Genomic DNA, 22,893 nt, shown 5'->3' on the forward strand with positions numbered 1-22,893 from the left:
AAGTGAAGAGAGTGGTGAGAGTGTGCAAAAGGAGAACAAATGATGGAGTGGAAGAGACACTGTCAAATTTTGCTGAGAATAAGAAAAAATTTTGGAGTGAGATAAACATGTTAAGAAAGCCTATGGAACAAATGAATTTGTCAGTTAAAAGCTGAGTAGAAGACTTAGTAGATGGGGAGTTGGAGGCATTGGGAAGATGGCAGAAATATTTTGAAAAACTTTTAAATGATGAAAGAGAGGCACTAATTTCATGCACTAGCCAGGGAGGTATAACATCTTTTAGGAGTGAAGAAGAGCAGGATGCGAGTGTGGGGAAGGTGTGTGAGACATTACGCAGAATGAAAGGGGGTAAAGTAGCTGGAACTGATGGGATCATGACAGAAATGTTAAAAGCAGTGGAGATACGGTGGTTGGTATTTTTGTTTAAAAAATGTATGAAAAAGGGAAAGATATCTAGGGATTGGCAGAGAGCATGTATAGTTCCTTTATATTAAGGGAATGGGGATAAAAGAGATTGTAAAAATTATAAGGGAATAAGTTTACTGAGTATACCAGGTAAAGTGTATGGTAAGGTTATTATTGAAAGAATTAGAGGTAAGACAGAAAGCAAGATTACAGATGAACAAGGATGTTTTAGAATGGGTAGGGGATGTGTTGATCAAGTGTTTACATTGAAGCATATATGTGAACAGTATTTAGAAAAGGCATATGATAGAGTGGATAGGGGAGCAATGTGGCAGATGTTGCAAGTGTATAGGATGGGTAGTAAGTTACTAAATGCTGTAAAGAGTTTTTATGAGGATAGTGAGGCTCAGGTTAGGGTGTGTAGGGGAGAGGGAGATTACTTCCCAGTAAAAGAAGGTCTTAGACAGGGATGTGTAATGTCACCATGGTTGTTTAATATATTTATATATGGGGTTGTAAAAGAAGTAAATGCTAGGGTGTTGGGGAGAGGGGTGAGATTAAATTATAGGGAATCAAATAGAAAATGGGAGTTGACACAGTTACTTTTTGCTGATTATACTGTGCTTTTGGGAGGTTCTAAAGTAAAGTTGCAAAGGTTAGTGGAGAAGTTTGGGAGGGTGTGTAAAGGTAGAATGTTGAAAATGAACATAGATAAGAGTAAGGTGATGAGGGTATCAAACAATTTAGATAAAGAAAAATTAGATAACACATTGGAGGGAGGAAGTATGGAAGAAGTGAATGTTTTCAGATATTTGGGAGTTGACCTGTCAGCAGATGAGATTGGCCATAGAACTGATGAAGGAAAACAGGTGAGTGGTGCATTGAGGTATCTTTGGAGACAAAAAATCATTATCCATGGAGGCAAGGAAGGGAATGTACGAGAGTATATTGGTACCAACACTTGTGTGGGTGTGAAGCATGGGTTGTAGATGCTGCAGCAAGGAGTAGACTGGAGGCAGAGGAGATGTCGTGTCTAAGAGCAGTGTCTGTGGTGTAAATATTATACAGAGAATTCATAGTGTGGAAATTAAGAGGTGTGGAGTTACTAAAAGTATTAGTCTTAGGGCTAAAGAGGGGTTGTTGAGGTGGTTTGGTCATTTAGAGAGAATGGAAGAGAGCAGAAGTGACTTGGAGAGCATATAAATATGTACGGGATGGAAGGTGGGGTAAGGGTCGTCCTCAAAAAAAGTTGGAGGGAGAGGGTAAAAGAGGTTTTGGGGACGAGGGGCTTGGACTTCAGCAAGTGTGCGTGAATGTGTTAGATAGGAGTGAATGGAGGCTGATGGTTTTTGGGAACTGACGAGCTGTTGGAGTGTGAATAGGGTAATTTGTGAAGAGATTCAGGGAAACTGGTTAGCCAGACTTGAGTCCTGGAAATGGGAAGTACAATGCCTGCACTTTAATGGAGAAGTTTGGAATATTGGCAGTTTGGAGGGACATCTAAATTGTTATATCTGAGTGCCTCTGCAAAGACAGTGATTATGTATGAGAGATAGTGAAAGTGTTGAATGATGAAAGTTTTTTCTTTCTTTTTGAATTTTTCTTTCTTTTTGGGTCACCCTGCCTTGGTGGGAGACAGACCAACGTGTTAAAAAAAAAAATGTTATGCAGTGCTGAATGACCCATATGGGTTTAGCATTATTTTGTGAATATATTAGTAATGCCATATATTATATTGTAACATAATAATGTACTTTATATCTGAGTCATAACTGTAGAATGAAATAGTTTAAAAGACAAATTCCCAATCCTACCTTATGTGGGTTGCCACCTTTATTGATGGGAAGGGGAGGGGAGGGAGTTTATCCTCCATAAATGCCATGAACCACACTGGCTGGGACTTTCCATGTCAGGGTAGTCATGACTATGGTTACTACCCATTCAGGTTTTTTTTTTTTTTATATAACAAGAAGTTCCATTCCAGTGTAATCAAGGTTGTGAAAACTAACTTGGAGCTTCTCCTATGTATTTGCAATACATGGAGACCAGTGAAAACAAGGTTCATTGTTTACCCACCTTAGTCAGTGGATTTTTATTGATTAGGGTCACATTGGCTTTAGTAGGAAATAATGCTCTTGGTTTTATGGATGCTACATAAGTTAATAATTCTTGTGTATTTCTAGCACCCCTGGGGTCTAAGCTTCCTTGTTGGGCTAGATGGTGGGTGGGGAAATGGAGAAGAGGAATTTTGACTTACGGCTCAAAGGATTTTTATGCTCCACCAGGGAACACTGTTTTTCCTGGTAAAATAATTTTGGAATTAATCTCAGAGGCAATTCAGGATGCCATCAGCAAAGTGGAGTTTGTGCTTCAGTGTTGGACTGGTCACAAACAGTGGTCTGAGTTGGTCCATAATGAACTGCTTTCTGCCAAACCTTGTTTGGGTTTCGGGTCATCTTATCATCGCTGTCGTGTTCAGGAGACTATGTAGTGGACACTTCTTACTAGTGGGTATCTTGTGGAGAGATGCTAAGCACAGCTCTATGAGTACTGTTAAGTTCCACTGTCAGTTCATCATCCCTTACTGGACCGTAATGTCTATCAGCGGGCTTGCAGAATTTAGTTACGACATCTTCACCCTAGTGCATTTACTTTACCTGACTTCCTTGCTGACAGCCCATCATTGACACAGACTTCCTCTTTGACTTATTACACCAACTTTGATTATATATTTCCTTTAGCACTCCCCACTGTTCTTGCTAACTCTACCTCTTGCATACTCTTAACCCTTGCTGGTCTCAGGTCTTCATGTATTTCATCTTTGGCACATCCCATTCTGCAGCGCTGTATGACCCTTGTTGGTTTAGCGCTTAGTTTCCAATGTAATAATATAAAAAGAGGTACTGAAAGGATTCTAGGAAGTACAATGGTACCTCAGGATACAAAGAGCTGAAAACTCGAACAGTTATGTAGTGTATATATGTAAGTGCTTTTGTAAGTGTATTTTGGGGGGGTCTGTAATGGATTAAACTAATTTACATTATTCCTTGTGGGAACAAATTCATAAAGTATCGGCACTCGAACAGCCTTCTGGAACGAATTAAGTTTGTATCCCGAGGTACCACTGAACTTCATAAATAATGGTGGAACAATGGGATGAATTACAAAAGGTAATAAGACCTACAAACATTGGAAACTTTAAAGGATTTTGTTATTTATTAATTTTTTATTAACACATCAGCTGTTTTCCACCAAGGTAGGGTGGCCCGAAAAAGAAAAACTTTCACCATCATTCGCTCCATCACTGTTTTGCCAGAGGTGCATTTACACTACAGTTGTAAAGCTGCAACATTAACACCCCCTCCTTCAGAGTGCAGGCATTGTACTTCCCATCTGCAGGACTCAAGTCCAGCCTGCCAGTTTCCCTGAATCCCTTCATAAATATTACCCTGCTCACACTCCAACAACACTTCAAATCCTAAAAACCATGTGTCTTCATTCGCTCCTATCTAACATGCTCGTGCATCCTTGCTGGAAGTCCAAGCCCCTTGCACAGGAAATCTCCTTTACTCTCTCCCTCCAACCTTTCCTAGGCCAATCTCTACCCCTCCTTCCTTCCACTACAGATTTATACACTCTCAAATTCATTCTATTTTGTTTCATTCTCTCTACATGTCTGAACCACCTCAACAACCCCTCCTCAGCCCCCTCTGGATAATAGTTTTGGTAATCCCGCACCTCCTCCTAATTTCCGAACTACAAATTCTCTGCATTACATTCACACTACACATTGCCCTCAGACACGGCATCTCCACTGCCTCCAGCCTTCTCCTTGTTGCATCATTTGCTACCCATGCTTCACACCCATGTAAGAGTGTATGTATAACTATGCTGTCATACATTCCCCTCTTTGTTTCCATGGACAGTGTTTTTGTTTCCACAGACTCCTCAATGCACCACTCACCTTTTTCCCCTCATCAATTCTGTGATCATCTCATCATTCATAGATGCATCTGCTGACATGTCCGTTCCTAAATACTCTCTCCCTCCAATCTGATATCCAGTCTTTTGTTACCTAATATTTTTTTGTTATCATCACCTTGCTCTTTCCTAAATTCACTTTTAATTTTCTTCTTTTACATACCCTACCAAACTCGTCCAATAACCTCTGCAACTTCTCTTCAGAATCTCCCAAACGCAGTGTCATCAGCAAAGAGCAACTGTGACAACTCCCACTTTGTGTTAGATTCTTTCTCTTTTAACCCTCACACCTCTTGCCAACACCCAAACATTCACTTCTTTTACAACCCCATCTGTAGATATATTGAACAACCATGGTGGCATCACACATCCTTGTCTAAGGCCTACTTTTACTGGGAAATAATCTCCCTCTCTTGCATACTCTAACCTGAGCCTCACTGTCCTCGTAATAACTTTTCACTGTTTCAGTAATGTGCCCCCTATTCCATACATTTGCAACATCTGCCCCATTGCCCCCCCATCCCTATCCACCCTGCCATATGCCTTTTCCAAATCCATAAATGCCACAAAAACCTCTTTAGTTTTATCTAGATACTGTTCACCTATATGTTTCACTGTAAACAAGTGGTCTACACACCCCCTATCCTTCCTAAAGCCTCCTTTTTTATCTGCTATCCTACTCTCCGTCTTACTCTTGATTCTTTCAGTAATAACTCTACCATACACTTTACCAGGTATACTCAACAGACTCATTCTCCTATAATTTTTGCACTCTCTTTTGTCCCCTTTGCCTTTATACAGAGGGACTACTCATGCTCTCTGCCAATCTAGACCTAGGTACCTTACCCACTTCTATATCTTTATTAAATAAAAGCACCAACCACTCCAAAACTATATCCCACCTGCTTTTAACATTTCTATCTTTATCCCATGAATCCCAGCTGCTTTACCCTCTTTCATTCTACCCACTGCCTCACAAACTTCCCCCACACTCACAACTGGCTCCTTACTCCTACAAGATGTTATTCCTCCTTGCCCTGTACATGAAGTAACAGCTTCCCTAAAATAATAGTAAATAATAAAATTTTATTTCTTTGCTAAGGTTACAATGTATGTATACATTTCATAATTTGATTGGTACAAAGAAAGCCACTATCATGCTGAGGCATTTCAAGCAGACTTAACCTAATACTTATAGACTATGTAAGTCTAGACAGGTGAAGAGTTGTTGATTTTCATCATCATTTAAATTTCTCAAAATATTCCCTCCATTTTCCCAATACCTCTGACTCTCCATTTAATAACTCTCCTATTTTTAACTAATCCATTTGTTCCCTAGGCTTCCTCAGCTTATTAATTTCACTCCAAAACTTTTTCTTATTTTCATCATCTCACCCACTCTCTCATTTGCTCTCTTTTTACATTGCTTCACCACTCTCTTAACCTCTCTTTCTCTCTCCATATACTCTTCTCTCCTTGCATCACTTTTACTTTGTAAAAACCTCCCATATGCTAACTTTTTAAATACAGAAAATGGTACAACATAGGTTTAGTTCTACATACATGAGCGCATGCTCACTCGTTTCTCAGTCACATACATACAAAGGTTTGGAAGGATTACATCTGTGTAGATTTAAAAAAAAAAATAAAAGACTTGATAGTTTCCCATGAAAGATTAACATAGAAACTATGTAACATACAAGGAATTAAAGACAAACTATTACAGTGGATTATTGATAGGAATATGTTTTCAGTGATGAAGGATATCCTTAAAGAATAGTCACAGTACTGTAAAAGTAACATGTAGCATCTCACTTTTCCCTGGCCCCTTGGGAAGTTCCAGCTGTTCGTGTCCACAGCCATGCATGAAAGTCCAACTGCCTACGGTGGCTTCCCGCTCTCTTTTTCTTGTCCACTTCTGCTCTCATTCTCATGCCATCACAGTGTACACAGATGGTTCTAAGTTTTCCGACAGCGTCGGATTCGCAGCAGTGTTTCCAGACATTATCCTCAGCTAGCATTTTTACGGCTGAATTGTATGCCATTCTTGTAGCATTTATCCGTATTGCATCTATGCCTGTGTCATCATCTGTGGTTGTTTCAAGATTCCCTTAGTGCTTTACAGGCTATACACAAATTTGATACACCTCACACCCCTCTAGTTCTTTGTACCCAACTTTGGTTATGCCATATCTCTAGCAAACACAAAGATCTTGTTTTTTGTTGGGTCCCTGGTCATGTTGATGTACAGGGCAATGAACAGGCAGACACTGCTGCATGGTCAGCAGTACATGACTTCTCAGTTTCATATAGAGGTGTTCCATTCACGGATTATTTTGCTATAATTGCTGAAGATTGAGACACTGACTGAACACATCGACTCCAGGTTGAGGGACTGATTACCTCATTCTCCTCCTCTCCTTACGCCTTCCTCTTTGTATTGGACTGATGAAGCCACTGTGTGGTGAAACGTTTCCTGAATAAAGATTCCCATATGCTGCATAAGTGTCTCAATCTTCAACTTGTCGGTTTTTCAAACCATTCATCACAGCTATAATTGCTACCCACCTTTGCACCCGTTGGCAACAACGTTGGTCTTATCTGCTCCATAACAAACTTCATTCTATTAAACCAAGTAGAGGTTTCTGGCTGTCTTCTTGTCATCAGTGTCGAGGTTGGGAGACTTCTCTCTCCCTTCTTCACATTGGCCTCGCTCGTCTTACTCATGGGTATCTCATGGAGAGGCGCTCTTTTCCTCTCTGTGAGAATTGTCAAGTTCCAGTATCCATTAGCCATATTCTGTTGGACTGCCCACTCTATCAATGAGCAATCAGAATTTACCTCCAACGTCATCTCTGCTCTGCTGCCCTTTCTTTACTTTCCATTCTTGCTGATGGACCCTCCTTTAATCCAGACTCTCATTGATTTTTTGACAACAACTGATTTACTACACAAACTCTGATGATGATACCTCTAGCACTCTCCTCAGTCCTTTTTACCTTAATTTCTAGCTACCCTCTACCCCTGCCATATCCACTGCCCAGCTGCATTCCATAACCTAATCATCCCTCTCCTTCTTGCTACCCATTACCCCTGCATCCTTCCCTGCCCTGCTGCACTGTATAACCCTTGTGGTTTAGCCTTTTTTTATTATTATAATAATAATGTAAAAGTAACAATACACAAATAACCTATACATAGGAGACTGAAACTTATGACAACATATGGGTCCTACTTAAGTGAGAAAGGAAGGGAAGGGAGCCACACTGTGTGAGAGGGGAGAGGGGGGGAGAAAATAATAAAGCAGGAGTACTAGTAGCAGTGGTAGTAGTAGTAGTAGTAGTGGTGGTAGTAATAGTATAGTAGTAGTAATAGAGTAGTAGTGGTGGTGTAGCAGTGGTAGAGACAGTAATAAGAAGGTAGTAGTAGTAGTGAAAAAACAATGACAGAGTGTAGTACATATATTAGCAAAGGAATAGTAGTCTTAGTATCAGTGGTGGTAGTCATTAGGAACAAGAGAACATAGGAGCACTGCAAGAGAGCTACTGGCCCATGGGAGTAGGACAAAATTACCTTTGATACCTTTGTTATACTTTTGATGAGTTTCGAGAGTTTTTCTACTCTCGGAGCCCTATGGACAAACAAAAAACGTACAGGACAGAACCCACCTAGTCAGAAGATAGGAAAGGTAATGAAAATGTAGGAAATTTGAAGGGCTCAGGAGAGGAAGAGACAAAAGTCAGGTAAAGTCATGAGTGTTTCTGAAGTTTGGAGTATCTGACAATGTAATGAGAAAGGAAGGCATCTACAGAAACAAAGCCAGGACTAAGATTCATATTAGAAAAGTTGTGTATGAAAAATGCTTGAACAAGAAGGGAAGACAGTTTTGGCAGAGGACCATTTAATAAGATGACTGTGATCTCTAACATGACAGAAAAATAACATTGTTAGTGTTGGGAAGGCTAACACTACTTTTGTGATCTGTCAGAAAGACACATCAGTGACAGGAGGAGAGTTATGAACTAGATTTCTACAAAGGATGTTAGTTTAGCAAAAAAACAAGTTTGATGTCTGAAGGACTGATGCTATTGTCAAGATTTAGGAGACTGGAAACGGGGAACAAGAGATTTCACATGAAAGAGTTTGAGAGAGAAGAAAGTCCATTTAGCTTGTGAGTAGGCAGAGTTTATAAAATCAGGAGGGTAGCCAAGGCAAGATAATGAGCTGTGAAGAATGAAAATTTCTTAGTCAAGAAACTGAGGGGCCACAGGGTTAGATTTCCATTCAGCTTTGAACTTGATTGAAGGAACAGAATTGTTCAGGGCATCAAGAAATGGTTGGAAGAGACTAGACTAGTCATTTGGCATAAGAGCAAAGACATCCTCTACATCGCAAAGTCAGAGGGAAAGGCATACTCTAGTAGCAAGAAATAGAACAATTTTGAAGTTCTCCATATAAAGGTTAGCAAGAAAAGGGGATAGTAGTGAGCCCTTAGCAACACCAAAATTTAGGGAATAAAATTTAACTCAAAAGAAAAAAAGAGTTGGAGTTCAAACAAAGGTGAATAATATCAAGAAAGACATCAGCACGTATCGGGAGATGAAGTAACCCTTCACACAGAAAACTGAGATTATCATCAAGAGGGACATTAGTGAAGAGGGATGCAACATCAAGACTTAGTATCTTATATGTCAAATGTGGCCAAACATATTTGATGAAGCCTTGAAAGTGACAGAGGTGAGCAGGAGGAAAAGATCCAAGTGCTTGCTGCTGTTGCCGTCACCACTGCTCCCATGCCATCACCACTGCTGTTCTACCACTCTTTTTCCCTTCCCCCTTTCATTTATATTCTCAGTTCTCACTATGACTTGTCAGTGGTCCAAGTTGGGGCTGAAACTTCATCATAAGTTTTAGTCTCTTATGTGTCTCTCAAGCTCAATAGTTGCCCTAGTAATGTTTCTTATTTAATCCTCACTATTCTTGGGCTGAACCTCATTGCTTCACATTGACCTCTTTGGGTTGATCTCATTAATAAATTACTTGTAATACAATAACAATATGTATCATATATGCTGGTATAAAAATTGATGTTTTAAGCTGTGCATAAAAATTGCTGATACATGGCAGAGGTGAAAATAAGGCCATGGCACATTACCAAAAGAGACAAGAGAGACCACTAGCCTACTGATGCTATCATGCTAACATATAGCAACTTCAGATACATTGGTAAAGACATAAATGTGAAAAATAGTTCAGATTGTGTTTAATAACTAAGGAAAAGACCAAAGAATATACATTAGTAATTACCAGTTTAATAAGTAAGTCTAAACAACTTTATTATACTAGCAGGTTTAACCCTTTCAGGGTCCACAGGCCCTCTCAGAGACTTGTTCTCAGGGTCCTCCAAATTTCAAAAAAAAAAAAAAAAAAAATCTTATGAAAAGATAGAGAATCTTTTCCCGATCATAATGACACCAAAAGGTTGAAATTTGATGGAAAACTTACAGAATTATGCTCTCGCGAAGTTAGTGGTCTCGACGATGTTTACATACTGGCGATTTTGCCCACTTTGAACCCTATTTTCGGCCAATTCCAGTGTACTAGTCGACAAAAATCATAACTATTTCGCTAGAACTCCATTTTTTCTATCGAATGAGTACAAGAAACCACCCATTTACCAATTTCAACTATCCAATACAGTGGTCAGAATTTGGAAATTTTTCCAATTTCACACAAATTTCAAAAGATGCCAATTTCCAAATAGGGTCCAGAATGAACAAGAAAGACATTCCTGGCACTAAAATAACAAGTTCTCTGTTCGTTAGTCACATCCCCAGGCCCCTCTTATAATTCTTTGGCTTTCCACTTTGAATTTTTATTCTTACAAAAAATAGAAGATTTACTGTTATGCAGACTACTGCATTAGTGTAGAAATGGTATAAATCATATCAGTGCACTTGTGAAAGAATATTAGACTCGCCAGTTGATGTGTATTGGACGCTTGGCATGATTTGTTTACTTTTGAACTTTGGTAAAAATCAAACATTTCTGCTACTTTGAGCTCAATTTCAAGGTACTTATCATTGTAAAACCAGTCAAAATCATCTCAATTTCTGTAATATGTCTTCGATAATATAAAATGAGACCAGGAAAACTAGAATACAACATTAAATATCATACGAAAATACAGTGCAAAGTCGTTGTTTTAATCCAAAAACACGGTCAAAGTTTTTTTTTTCTCATTACGCACTGTGTGCTGCAGGATTTTTTTTTATACTGCGCACACTGACCGCATAGACCCATTCTTTCATATGTAGGCCTACCAGCTTTCTCTCACTAGATTTGAGGGTGCTAGAATTTAGGCGTACTAGTACGTCAAAAACCCTGGGGCGTAAGCCATACTAGTACTGCCGAAACTCTGAAAGGGTTAATGAAATAAATGGGGATATGAAAAAGATCTGAAAAACCCTCTTGTGAATTCCTGAGCTCTTATAAACTGGCCAAAACCAGAGATACTTAGTCTTAACTAAACTAGATGAACCTCACAGCCAGCCAACTGAAACAGCCAACATCCTAATGATTTCTTCTCTACAATGGTATCAAGGCTAGCTAGCAAATTCCAACATAAAATACCCAGGGAAAGTGACAACCTTACTGGAAGTTTTCCAAGCTCACTATCTCCAACTAACCCTACTGAGGTAACTATTGTAATAAATTCACTGATAAACAAAACAGAAAACCTAACAGATTTACTGCTGCTAATGTACAAAAAAAAAAAGCTTATGTGCTGTCACCCACTCTTGCAACTTTGTTCAACATATTACAAACCAGAACTTTTCCAACAATGCTTAAGGTGGCAAGGATTACCCTGCTATAAAAAGGAGGCGATTTAACTAAGGTAAATAATTATAGGACAATATCCAGCTTGCCATTACTATTTAATATCTTCAAAAACAATAATTCTTAAGTGAGTTTACTTCTTCCTCACATCTCACATTATATTCAACCCCTTCCAGTTTGGTTTTAGACTCAAAAGTAGAAATGATGCAGTTATAAAAATGCTTGAGCTGCTTTATGTATCTCTTGAAAGTAATGAATATCCTCTACATGTGGAAAACTTTCGATACAGTGGATCACAGCATCCTGTATCTTAAACTAGAATATTATGGTATCAGAGGTTATATACTCTTGCACACCTAAACTCATATTAGCAGACACCAGTATGTCTCCATCAATGGCATGACCTTGTCATCTCAGTCTGTCAACATAGGAGTGCCTCAGGGCAGTATTCTTGGTCCTTTACTCTTCTTCATATACATCAATAATCTCCTCAACACATCTTGTCTCCTTGAACCTGTTATGTTCTCTTTCATCATCTCCCACTGAAATCCAACTTCTCTCAACACTGTTAACCCCTTCAAGAGCCATCACATAAGACTGCATCATTAAGGCCAGTGTCCCTCACGTAATTCTGCATCATGAGCTCAGCTCACTCAGATAAGCTGTGAGCAGTAAATTTTGGCCTAGATATGAGAGAATGGGTCTGTGCAGTAAGTGTGCACACTATAAAAAATCTTGCCCCACACAGTGCATGATGGGAAAACAAAACTGACCATGTGGATGGTTTAAAATGGCGACTTTAAAGTGCTTTCTTGGACGGTTTTTTATGGTTTTATTGGCTGTTTCTTGGTATCATTTGATAGAATGGAAGATGTACTACTGAAATAGAAATGATTTTGAGCAGAAGTAGCTTGAAATTGAGGTCAAAAATGTGGAAATATTAGATTTTAGCTGATATTTCTGAGGATGGGAAATCCTCCCCCCTCTCCCCCCCCTACACCTCCCAGTCTGTTTTATGCATTTTTAATAGGTCTGATTAAATTACTGGGATATCGTAAATCATAACTAATCATTCCTGGTTATAGTTTATTATCCGAGAAATAGAGTAACTCTTCCAATTTTGTGTGATTTAGGATCAAAATAGAAGGCAAGTGTAATATACTACAGGCCTGGGAATGTGATTACTGAACAGAGGAAATGTTTTAATGCCAGAAATGTCTGCATTGTATATTTTGGACACTATTTTTAAATTGGTATTTTCTGAATTTTGTGTAATTGACCAAATTCTGTGCACTTTATAGGGTGTTGAAATACATTAGTGGTACCCCGAGTTTCGAACTTTCTTCATTCCAGAAGGCTGTTTGAATGCCGTTACGGAGCGAATTTGTTCCCATAAAGAATAACGTAAATTAGATTAGTCCGTTTCAGACCCCCAAAAATACACTTACAAAAGCACTTACAACAATACACTTACATAATTGGTCGAGTTGGGAGTCGTTCGAAACTCGGGGTACCACTGTAGTTGAATGGGCAGTTTCTTGTGCTCAGTCAATAGAATGGAAGAAATACTAGCAAAATAGCTAAGAATGTGGTCAAATTAACCCTTTCAGGGTCTGTCCCATAGATCTACGCCTTCACGTTGAGTGTCCAAACCGTAGATCTACGCCAAAATTCTAGCGCCATCAAATTTAGCGCAAAAACGCTCATAGGCCTACATGTGAGAGAACGGGTCTGCGTGGTGGGTGTGCGCCATAAACAAAAAATCTAGGCGCCCGCATAGCATTGTGGGAACGCCGGCTCAGTTACCCTTGTTCCCCATGCCTCGTCGCAAGGCAGCTCTCACTCCAAGGAAAATTGGGACTCTCCTGTTCCTATCTGATAGTTCTGGCAGCGATGGAAGTGGAAATGAAGATGAATTCTTTGGCTTTGATCAGTTAGTGACCGAAAGGAATGACCAGGATATCGATAATAGTGCAGAAAACCCTGACGATCCTCAACCTTCTACCTCTGGTGTGGGCACTCATCAGTCATGGTCGGTTGTACCTCAATGAAAGAGAAAACTATTATTTTCGCGTGGCCAGGCCTCTGATTTCAGTAATGATGACGATAGTGATGTGGATTGTGATTTTATTGCTCTTGACAATCATTCGAGTAGTGATAGTGAGGAATCATATTCACCAGTGAAGCGTCGGTATGTACGCCACCACATGCGCTCGGGTAGTGTACCCTATGCCATGCCCAGGGGACGGAGTACATCCCGGAGTACATCCCGTGGCCCTACACCAGGTATAGATAGTGCTAGTGAGGATGATGTGGCTACACTTGGCATGGATAGACCACAGGCATCACTAGATGGTGGTAGTGGTGATGGTAGTGCCACGGCCATGCGTGACTCACCAGCCCAGGCTGGGACCCACGCTGCTGACTCCGCAGTTCAAGGACAAAGCGGAGCGTCAGCCACCAGCCCACCACAACCACAACTACCCGCACAACCAGCCTATGATGTCCAGTATCCACCAGCAAACCGTATCTGGGATTGGCAGCAAAATCCCAATTTTGTTCCCAAGCTCCACCACTCTGATGACTCTCAAAGTGGAATTCTACCAACTTGTCCCCTTGGAAACACTGCAAATGAACTGGAATTCTTTGAATTATTCTTTGACCAGTCATTGATGGAAACTATTGTCAAGGAAAGTAATAAGTATTTTGAGTACACCATGGCAAATACGATCATATCACCACAGTCAAGGCTACACCGGAAAGAGACGACTGCTGCAGAAATGTATTTGCTTTTTGCAACAATAATGCTTATGCCTCATGTCTATAAGCATAATATAAAAGCATACTGGTCCACAGATCGGCTAATTTCTACCCCGGTCTTCAGTGAAATCATCCCAGTGAACAGGTTTATCTTACTGTTACGTATGTTGCACTTCTCTGACAAAACCAGGCCTGACAGAAGTGACAGGTTATACAAGATTAGAAATGTTTTTATGTATCTCAAACAAAAGTTCAGCATATACAGTGGACCCCCGCATAACGATGGCATCACATAGCGATTAATCCGCATACCGCTTGCTTTAATCGCAAAAATTTTGCCGCGCATACCGATTAAAAACCCGCTCACCGATTTTCGTCCGAGATGCGTCCAATGTGCGCCCTCAGCCAGCCTCACATGTGCCGCCCGTGCCATTGTTTACCAGCCAGCCTCCGCGGTAACATCCAAGCATACAATCGGAATATTTCATATTATTACAGTGTTTTCGGTGCTGTTTCTGGAAAATAAGTGACCATGGGCCCCAAGAAAGCTTCTAGTGCCAACCGTACACCAATAAGGGTGAGAATTCCAATAGAAATGAAGAAAGAGATCATTGATAAGTATGAAAGTGGAGTGCATATCGCCGACCTGGTCAGGTTGTACAAGAAACCCCAATCAACCATCGCTACTATTGTGGGCACCAGAAAGGCAATCAAGGAAGCTGTTCTTGCCAAAGGTTTAACTGTGTTTTAGAACCAAAGATCGCAAGTGATGGAAGATGTTGAGAGACTCTTATTGGTGTGGATAAATGAAAAACAGCTAGCATGAGATAGCGTCTCTCAAGCGATCATATGTGAAAAGGCTAGGAAGTTGCATGAGGATTTAATTAAAAAAATGCCTGCAACTAGTGATGATGTGAGTGAATTTAAGGCCAGCAAAGGTTGGTTTGAGAGATTTAAGAAGCGTAGTGGCATTCATAGTGTGATAAGGCATGGTGAGGCTGCCAGTTCGGACCACAAAGCGGCTGAAAAATATGTGCATGAATTCAAGGAGTACATAGACAGTGAAGGACTGAAACCTGAACAAGTGTTTAATTGTGATGAAACAGGCCTGTTTTGGAAGAAAATGCCAAGCAGGACCTACATTACTCAGGAGGAAAAGGCACTCCCAGGACATAAGCCTATGAAAGACAGGCTTACTTTGTTGATGTGTGCCAATGCTAGTGGTGATTGCAAAGTTAAGCCTTTATTAGTGTATCACTCTGAAACTCCCAGAGCGTTCAGGCAAAAGAATGTCCTCAAGGATAATTTGTGTGTGCTGTGGAGGGCAAACAGTAAGGCATGGGTCACTAGGGACTTTTTCTATAACTGGTTACACCGTGCATTTGCCCCCAATGTGAAAGATTACCTAACTGAAAAGAAATTAGAACTTAAGTGCCTCCTGGTGTTAGACAATGCCCCTGGTCATCCTACAGACGTGGCAGAGCGACTTTATGGGGACATGAGCTTCATTAAGGTGAAGTTTTTGCCTCCTAATACCACTCCTCTCCTGCAGCCCATGGACCAGCAGGTTATTGCAAACTTCAAAAAACTGTACACAAAAGCTCTGTTTGAAAGGTGCTTTGTAGTGACCTCAGAAACTCAACTGACTCTAAGAGAGTTTTGGAGAGAGCACTTTAATATCCTCAATTGTGTAAACCTTATAGGTAAGGCTTGGGAGGGAGTGACTAAGAAGACCTTGAACTCTGCTTGGAAGAAACTGTGGCCAGAATGTGTAGACAAAAGGGATTTTCAAGGGTTTGAGGCTAACCCTGAGAGGATTATGCCACTTGAGGAATCCATTGTGGCATTGGGAAAGTCCTTGGGGTTGGAGGTTAGTGGGGAGGATGTGGAAGAGTTGGTGGAGGAGGACAATGAAGAACTAACCACTGATGAGCTGATAGATCAACTTCAAGAGCAAGAGGCCAGACCTGGGGAAACTGGTTCAGAGGAGGGGAGAGAGAAATTGAAGAAGTTGCCTACTACAAAGATTAAAGAAATCTGTGCAAAGTGGCTTGAAGTGCAAACCTTCATGGATGAAAATCACCCTCACACAGCTATTGCAAGCCGTGTTGGCAACCTGTACACTGACAATGTTGTGAAACACTTTAGGGATGTCATAAAGGAACGAGAGGTACAGGCCACTATGGACAGATATGTTGTGTGAAAGAAGTCCAGTGACTCTGAAGCTGGTCCTAGTGGCATTAAAAGAAGAAGGGAAGTAACCCCAGAAAAGGACTCGACACCTCAAGTCTTAATGGAAGGGGATTCCCCTTCTAAACACTAACACTCTCTCTCCCCTCCTCCCATCCCATCAATCATCACCAGATCTTCAATAAAAGTAAGTGTCATGTAAGTGTGCATGCCTTTTTCAGTTTGTGTGTATTAAAATTAACATTTCATGTGGTAAAAAATTTTTTTTTTCATACTTTTGGGTGTCTTGCACGGATTAATTTTATTTCCATTATTTCTTATGGGGAAAATTCATTCACATACCGATTATTTCGCATAACAATTACCCCTCTTGCACGGATTAAAATCGTTATGCGGGGGTCCACTGTACTTTTATCCATTCAAGAATCTTGTAATTAACGAGTCTTTGATTTTGTTCAAAGGTAGGCTGTCATTCAAGCAGTATATACCGAGCAAGAGGAAACGCTTTGGTATAAAACTGTTTGTACTCTGTGACTGTGACAGTGACCTGGTATTGGATATTGTTGTATACACGGGAAGTAAAACATTGAAAGATACCAAGATGTTATTGGGTATCTCAGGTGACATAGTGAGAAGCATGATGGCACCTTATCTTGGTAAGGAGCATACATTATATACTGATAACTGGTACACAAGCCCATTACTCAGCGATTTCTTGCAAGTGAACAAGACAGATGTGTGTGGCACAGTGCGTTCTAATCGTAAACATATGCCCAGGCTCAATTCAGGTGCTCGTGGTGATGACGTGCAAGTGTTTACTGCCAATGACATCATGGCATTACGGTGGCATGACAAACGAGATGTCACATTGTTGACAACCATTCATCGTAATGAAATGCAAGACAGTGGCAAAGTTGATCGAGTGACTAATGAACGTATTCGAAAACCAGTGACAGTGATTGATTATACACAAAACATGCGCTTGGTTGACAAATGTGACATGCAGATTGGCTTTGTCGATCGTGTTCGTAAGAGTTACAAGTTGTACATGAAACTTTTCTTCCATCTCATGGACATTTCAATGCTCAGTGCATATAATATGTACCAAATGAAGACTGGCAACAGACCACCGTATGGTGAATTTTGTTTGTCTTTTGTCAGACAACTCATAATGAAGTACCAGGTAACAACACCTGCTATACAACAAGGTCTTCGAACTCCTCAGGATATACCCAAGCGTTTGAGGAGGGAAGGTGATCATTTCATAATACAGCTTCCTTCAACTCAGAAGAAATTTGCTCAGAAGAGATGCATCGTCTGTGCACAAACAAAACGATGGCAACAAAGACGCAAAGACACTCGGTTTATGTTTGAGGAATGTAAGGTGCCTCTGTGCATGATGCCTTGTTTCAAGGAGTTCCACAAGCTCCAGCAGTTCTAAAACCATGTCCAGTGATTGTAAATATGTAAATATATGATAGAACATTAGTATTATACAAGATTTGTGCATGTTTATTGTAATAAACAACAGTGGTAAACAATAATATGATAATAACTTTAGTGCGGTTATTGTGTTCAATACAGTGAGCTTATATATATACATTATAGGAGGGGTGTTAATGTTGCAGTTTAAAAACTGTAGTGTAAAGCACCCTTCTGGCAAGACAGTGATGGAGTGAATGATGGTGAAAGTTTTTCTTTTTCGGGCCACCCTGCCTTGGTGGGAATCGGCCAGTGTGATAATAAAAAATATATACAGTATTGGTCTCTCAGGCCCCAGATGTTAGTAGGAAAAGAAAAAAATTGGAAAAGAAAAGAAAAGAACTACAAAAACTGCTAAATAAAGTAATGCGCGTATGTGGAAATCGTCGATGTTGCCGCCACCAGGTCATTTTGGACAAACTCTCGGCACTGTAACTTGGTAAGTACTGATCAGAAATTTTTTTTTGTCTTATTACCTTCACAAAAATATGCTCCTTAATTTTGGACACTAGAGCACCACTTCAGATTTTGGCCTTGGAACCTGAAAGGGTTAAGCAGTGGAATTGACTTAAAATAGGGCTCAAATCCAGCAAAATCATCATTGTGTAAATTGTGCTGTGATCACTGACTTTGTGCCTGCATAATTTTGCAGGTTTTCCATCAAATTTTGTACTTTTGGTGTCATTACCTTCAGATAAAGATTCCTTACCATTTCATTTTTTTTTTAAAGCGGTCACTGAGAGCAGCACTAATTTCAGCGGTCTGGACAGTGAAAGGGTTTAAAACCACATGCCTTCATTCACTCCTGTCTAACTCTCTCTCACACAAGCCTTTAGTAATCATACTGTATGTGGTTCAGTGGCGTTGCTAGGGTTGGTGTCACCCTGGGCGGGGTGGCACCTTTGGTGTCACCCCCCATGAAATCCAAGGGTGGGGGGATGGGGGGGAGTAAACTCCAGTTACATCATTACTGCAGTGAGAATGTTTAAGTGCCATAAACTGAATGGGAGAATACTACTCAACTTTATTAATGATAAAATAAATAATTGTAGTAATACTGAAGAAACAAACCCAGTTACCACTTTGAGCACAAATACTACATTTATTCATCTTCAACAATGCAAAAAAAAAGAAATTGAAAATTTAAGAAAAACATTGCCTATGTGTACTCTGTAATCTTATAATAGGCTATATAGAAACAAAGGATTTTTCTCTTATGTTGCTGCACCATTGTTTTGGGCATTAATGTCACGTTTAGAGGCTCAATGGCAGTGATTCTCAACCAGGGGTAAATTTACCCCTTGGTGGTAAAAGATTACCTGACAAGGGGTAAATATTTGATGTACCTGTTGTGCAAAACCTGAACAATTTATTTTTTCTGACTACCTTGTTTTTCTGTCCCTTTATGATGGCGATAAATTTTTTGTATGGAAGTAGAGGAGTAAATGGAGAAATACATCAAACCGAGGGGGTTAATGATGGAGGAAACATTGAGAATCCCTGCTGTATGGTGTCACCCCTTGATGGTGTCACCCGGGGCACCTGCCCCCCTTATAATGCCACTGATGTGGTTATCACGTATCCTCTTCTCTTACTATGTCAACTAGTAGGATGTGTCAACTTATAAAGATTTAGCTGGCAGAGTGACATTCTATATAGAGAACCCCTGGTTATGCAGAGAATTTCCGGCAACTTAGGTTAATCTTGTCTCCAAGATGTGACCCACACCAGTCAGCTAACACCTAGATACCTACTTGCTGTTAGGTGAACAGGGACAGCAATTGTAAAGAAAGACACCCAATGTTTCTGCCCATACTGGGAATTGAACCATGGACACTCAGTGTGTGTGAGCCAAGTGTGCTACCGTCCGATGTCTTTAATGTTTTTTACTCAGTCTGTTTTATTCATGTTGCCCATTTTCACTTTTTCTCATTTTTATTATTTGGCAGTTATCCATATTGCATTCACCATGTATTTCTTACTCTGTTTGCTCAACCTATCCAGGTCTGCTGCAGGGATCCATAGTCATCTGTTTCTATTGCTCCAGTGCATACGATTTTTGCATCAGCTGTAAACATGTTCATATGGTTCTTAATTCTTTCTGGCCATTCATTTATATAACTGAGAAACATTAATAGAACAGGTAGCAATTGTTGTAGTAGCCCACTTATGACATTACTCAATGAAGACATTGTACCTTTATCATTGTTTATATTTTTCTTTGAAATAGGTAATTACCTCCTTTGTAATAATGTCTTTTATGTCTCTTATGTTTTGCAGATTGCCGGTTAGATATGTGTAGTTGTGTAAGGGAAAGCTGTTATCTTTGGAAGAGATAGCATGATATTGTTAGTATGATGTCTCTTGCTGTAAATCTATAATTTTTCTTTCAATTCTGATGGAAATAAGTCACTCTGTCTGACTTTTTAGGTTATCCTAGGTTCTCTACACATATGCTGCTATGTATGATAATCTATATAACTGTATTTATGTATATACAAGTACCTGAATAAACTTACATACTTTCTGTATATTTTCTGTTAGCTCCTTGATAGAAGGGATCAAGTGGACTCAGTTCCAATGCCTGATTCTGGAAATGGACGAGTTGACAGAAGAAGAGGAAGGGCTGGAACTAGGAGGAGTGAGGAAGAGGAGGATGAAGAGGAAGATGATGATGATGAGGAGGAAGTGACAGCTGGAACTCGTCCATCATACCCACTGCATCACAATCTTCTTGCTGCCTCACTTACCCGGGATGGAAAGGAAAGTGTATCTCGTGTGCCACAGTCTCTCTCTTACCCCTTGTTCCTCAGCCAACCTGGTGAAGAAGGTCACTCAACAGGTGTCACAAACCCTATATATGGTCGTTTAGGAGACATAAGAGACCAGCCAGGAACTTGGGGCTCTCAAGCTCCAACACCTGGTACAGAGCAGCCCTCTGAGCAACTAGCCTCCATGCTGGGAGTAGCTGGAATTGTAGACAATAGTCCATCACATCCTCTGCTGCACTTAGATCGTATGAGTGAGGAGAGGCCACAGTCGCAACCTCCAGAGGACCACCACTGGTCAACATTAACCTCTGCACATCCACTTCATCATCAGACTACAGATCTTCTCAATAACCAGGTTAGATATTTTGTATTAATTTTTGAGGAGGCATTTACTGAAAAGATATATAATTCTCTTACATTTTTTAAATATTGATGGTGGCTCCAATGTAGCAGATATTTTTTATCTAAGGTGTCATATCTGAGCAACTCTGCAAAGACAGTGGTATGTATGAGGGATGGGTCACCCTGCCTCGGTGGGAAATGGCCGACATGTTAAAAAAGCAATTAAATAGGTTAGTAGATGAAGAATGCATCTCTAAGTTGATTATTTTTTCTCAGGTTCCTCCTGGGACTAGAGCCAACAACTATTGGGACAATTTCCGCAGCTATTCTCGGCAAAACCTCCTCTCCACAACTACCAAGAGCAATACTAGTGACCATCACCCAGCATCTACCACTTCCACCTCTGCTGCAGTACCCAGTGGCTCAGCAGGTCTTCACCAGGTATGCTATTGATACTTAAATCTGCTTGCTAAATTTTATTATTAGTAACATAAGAATATTCTTGAATGGTTTGAAGGAAACACATGATTAATCCATTTCCATTATTTATAAGAAATTTGGAAGTGGTAGACATGCACAGTCTGCAGAGCTTCCTCAAGTCATGACAAAGCCCTGCACACTGTCTATCTTTACCATAATTAGTAGCGCCATTTGCCAGTCAATCCATGTCTGCCTATGTAGGAAACTGTGACATTTAAAATGCTAAAGAATTTTTTTTTTTTAACTCGTCAGCTGCCTCCCACCAAGGAAGGGTGACCCAAAGAAGAAAATACGTACTGTCACCAACAGTCACTCAGTTACTGTCTTTCCAGAAGTGTGCTGATATCACTATTAGCTCACCCCTAGAATAGCAACATTCCCACCCATCCCTCAGAATGCAGGCACTGGTGTGATAGAGAGCTTTGGACAAGTACAGCGAAACCTCAATTATTACAAGTAATGAATCCCGATAAATGATTGTATTAACCCTTTCACTGTTTCTGACGTATATATACATCTTAGCAGCCAGTGTTTTTGACGTATCTATACTCCAAAATTCTAGCAGTTTCAAACGAAGCGGGAGAAAGCTGGTAGGCCCACATGTGGGAGAATGGGCCTGTGTGGTCAGTGTCCACAGTATAAAAAAAAAATCCTGCAGCACACGGTGCATAATGAGAAAAAAAAAAATGACCATGTACACCTACCATCCGACTTACGACCTGCTCGACTTAGGACCACTCGACTTACGACCATGTTTTTTATGCCAAATTTCTGGGAAATAAACAACTATTTGTGTTGTACACAGTGTTTATCCTAAACCTTACAGTATAAAATACAGTACTAACAATATAAAAAGTAAAGTAAAACATAAAATACCAAAATAAAACAATAAAATAAAGTCATTACAAAAATGTTTTGTTGATATTCAATTATTGGGAGCGCTTGAGGTTCCTAAACCTGTATTCCCTGGAACGCAGGAGGGAGAGATACATGATTATATACACCTGGAAAATCCTAGAGGGACTAGTACCGAACTTGCACACGAAAATCACTCACTACGAAAGCAAAAGACTTGGCAGACGATGCACCATCCCCCCAATGAAAAGCAGGGGTGTCACTAGCACGTTAAGAGACCATACAATAAGTGTCAGGGGCCCGAGACTGTTCAACTGCCTCCCAGCACACATAAGGGGGATTACCAACAGACCCCTGGCAGTCTTCAAGCTGGCACTGGACAAGCACCTAAAATCAGTTCCTGATCAGCCGGGCTGTGGCTCGTACGTTGGTTTGCGTGCAGCCAACAGCAACAGCCTGGTTGATCAGGCTCTGATCCACCAGGAGGCCTGGTCACAGACCGGGCCGCGGGGGCGTTGACCCCCGGAACTCTCTCCAGGTAAACTCCAGGTAGTAAAGTTCGACTTAGGACCATTTCGACTTACGACCGGTTTCTCGGAACCGTACTCGGTCGTAAGTCAGATGGTAGGTGTATTTGGATTAAAATGCCGACTTTCAGGTATATTTTCGTATAGTATTTATGGTTGTATTCTCATTTTCTTGGTATCATTTGATAGAATGCAAGACATATTACAGAAATAGAGATGATTTTGATTGGTTTCATGATGAAAAGGACCTTCAAATTGAG

General features: G+C 40.3%; 1 protein-coding gene across 5 annotated transcripts in view; it reads left to right on the forward strand.

The window, feature by feature from the left end:
* The window catches only part of LOC128706599 (uncharacterized), a 482,754-nt gene that overhangs the window by 173,589 nt on the left and 286,272 nt on the right, over positions 1 to 22,893 (forward strand). For all 5 annotated transcript variants that reach the window (XM_070090188.1, XM_070090200.1, XM_070090197.1 and 2 more), the window contains exons 10-11: positions 20,203 to 20,784; positions 21,048 to 21,212. In XM_070090188.1, the coding sequence (XP_069946289.1) occupies positions 20,203 to 20,784; positions 21,048 to 21,212 (747 nt within the window). The remainder of the gene's footprint in view (positions 1 to 20,202; positions 20,785 to 21,047; positions 21,213 to 22,893) is intronic.

This window comes from Cherax quadricarinatus, chromosome 3, assembly GCF_038502225.1.
Source record: "Cherax quadricarinatus isolate ZL_2023a chromosome 3, ASM3850222v1, whole genome shotgun sequence".
Lineage (NCBI taxonomy): Eukaryota > Metazoa > Arthropoda > Malacostraca > Decapoda > Parastacidae > Cherax > Cherax quadricarinatus.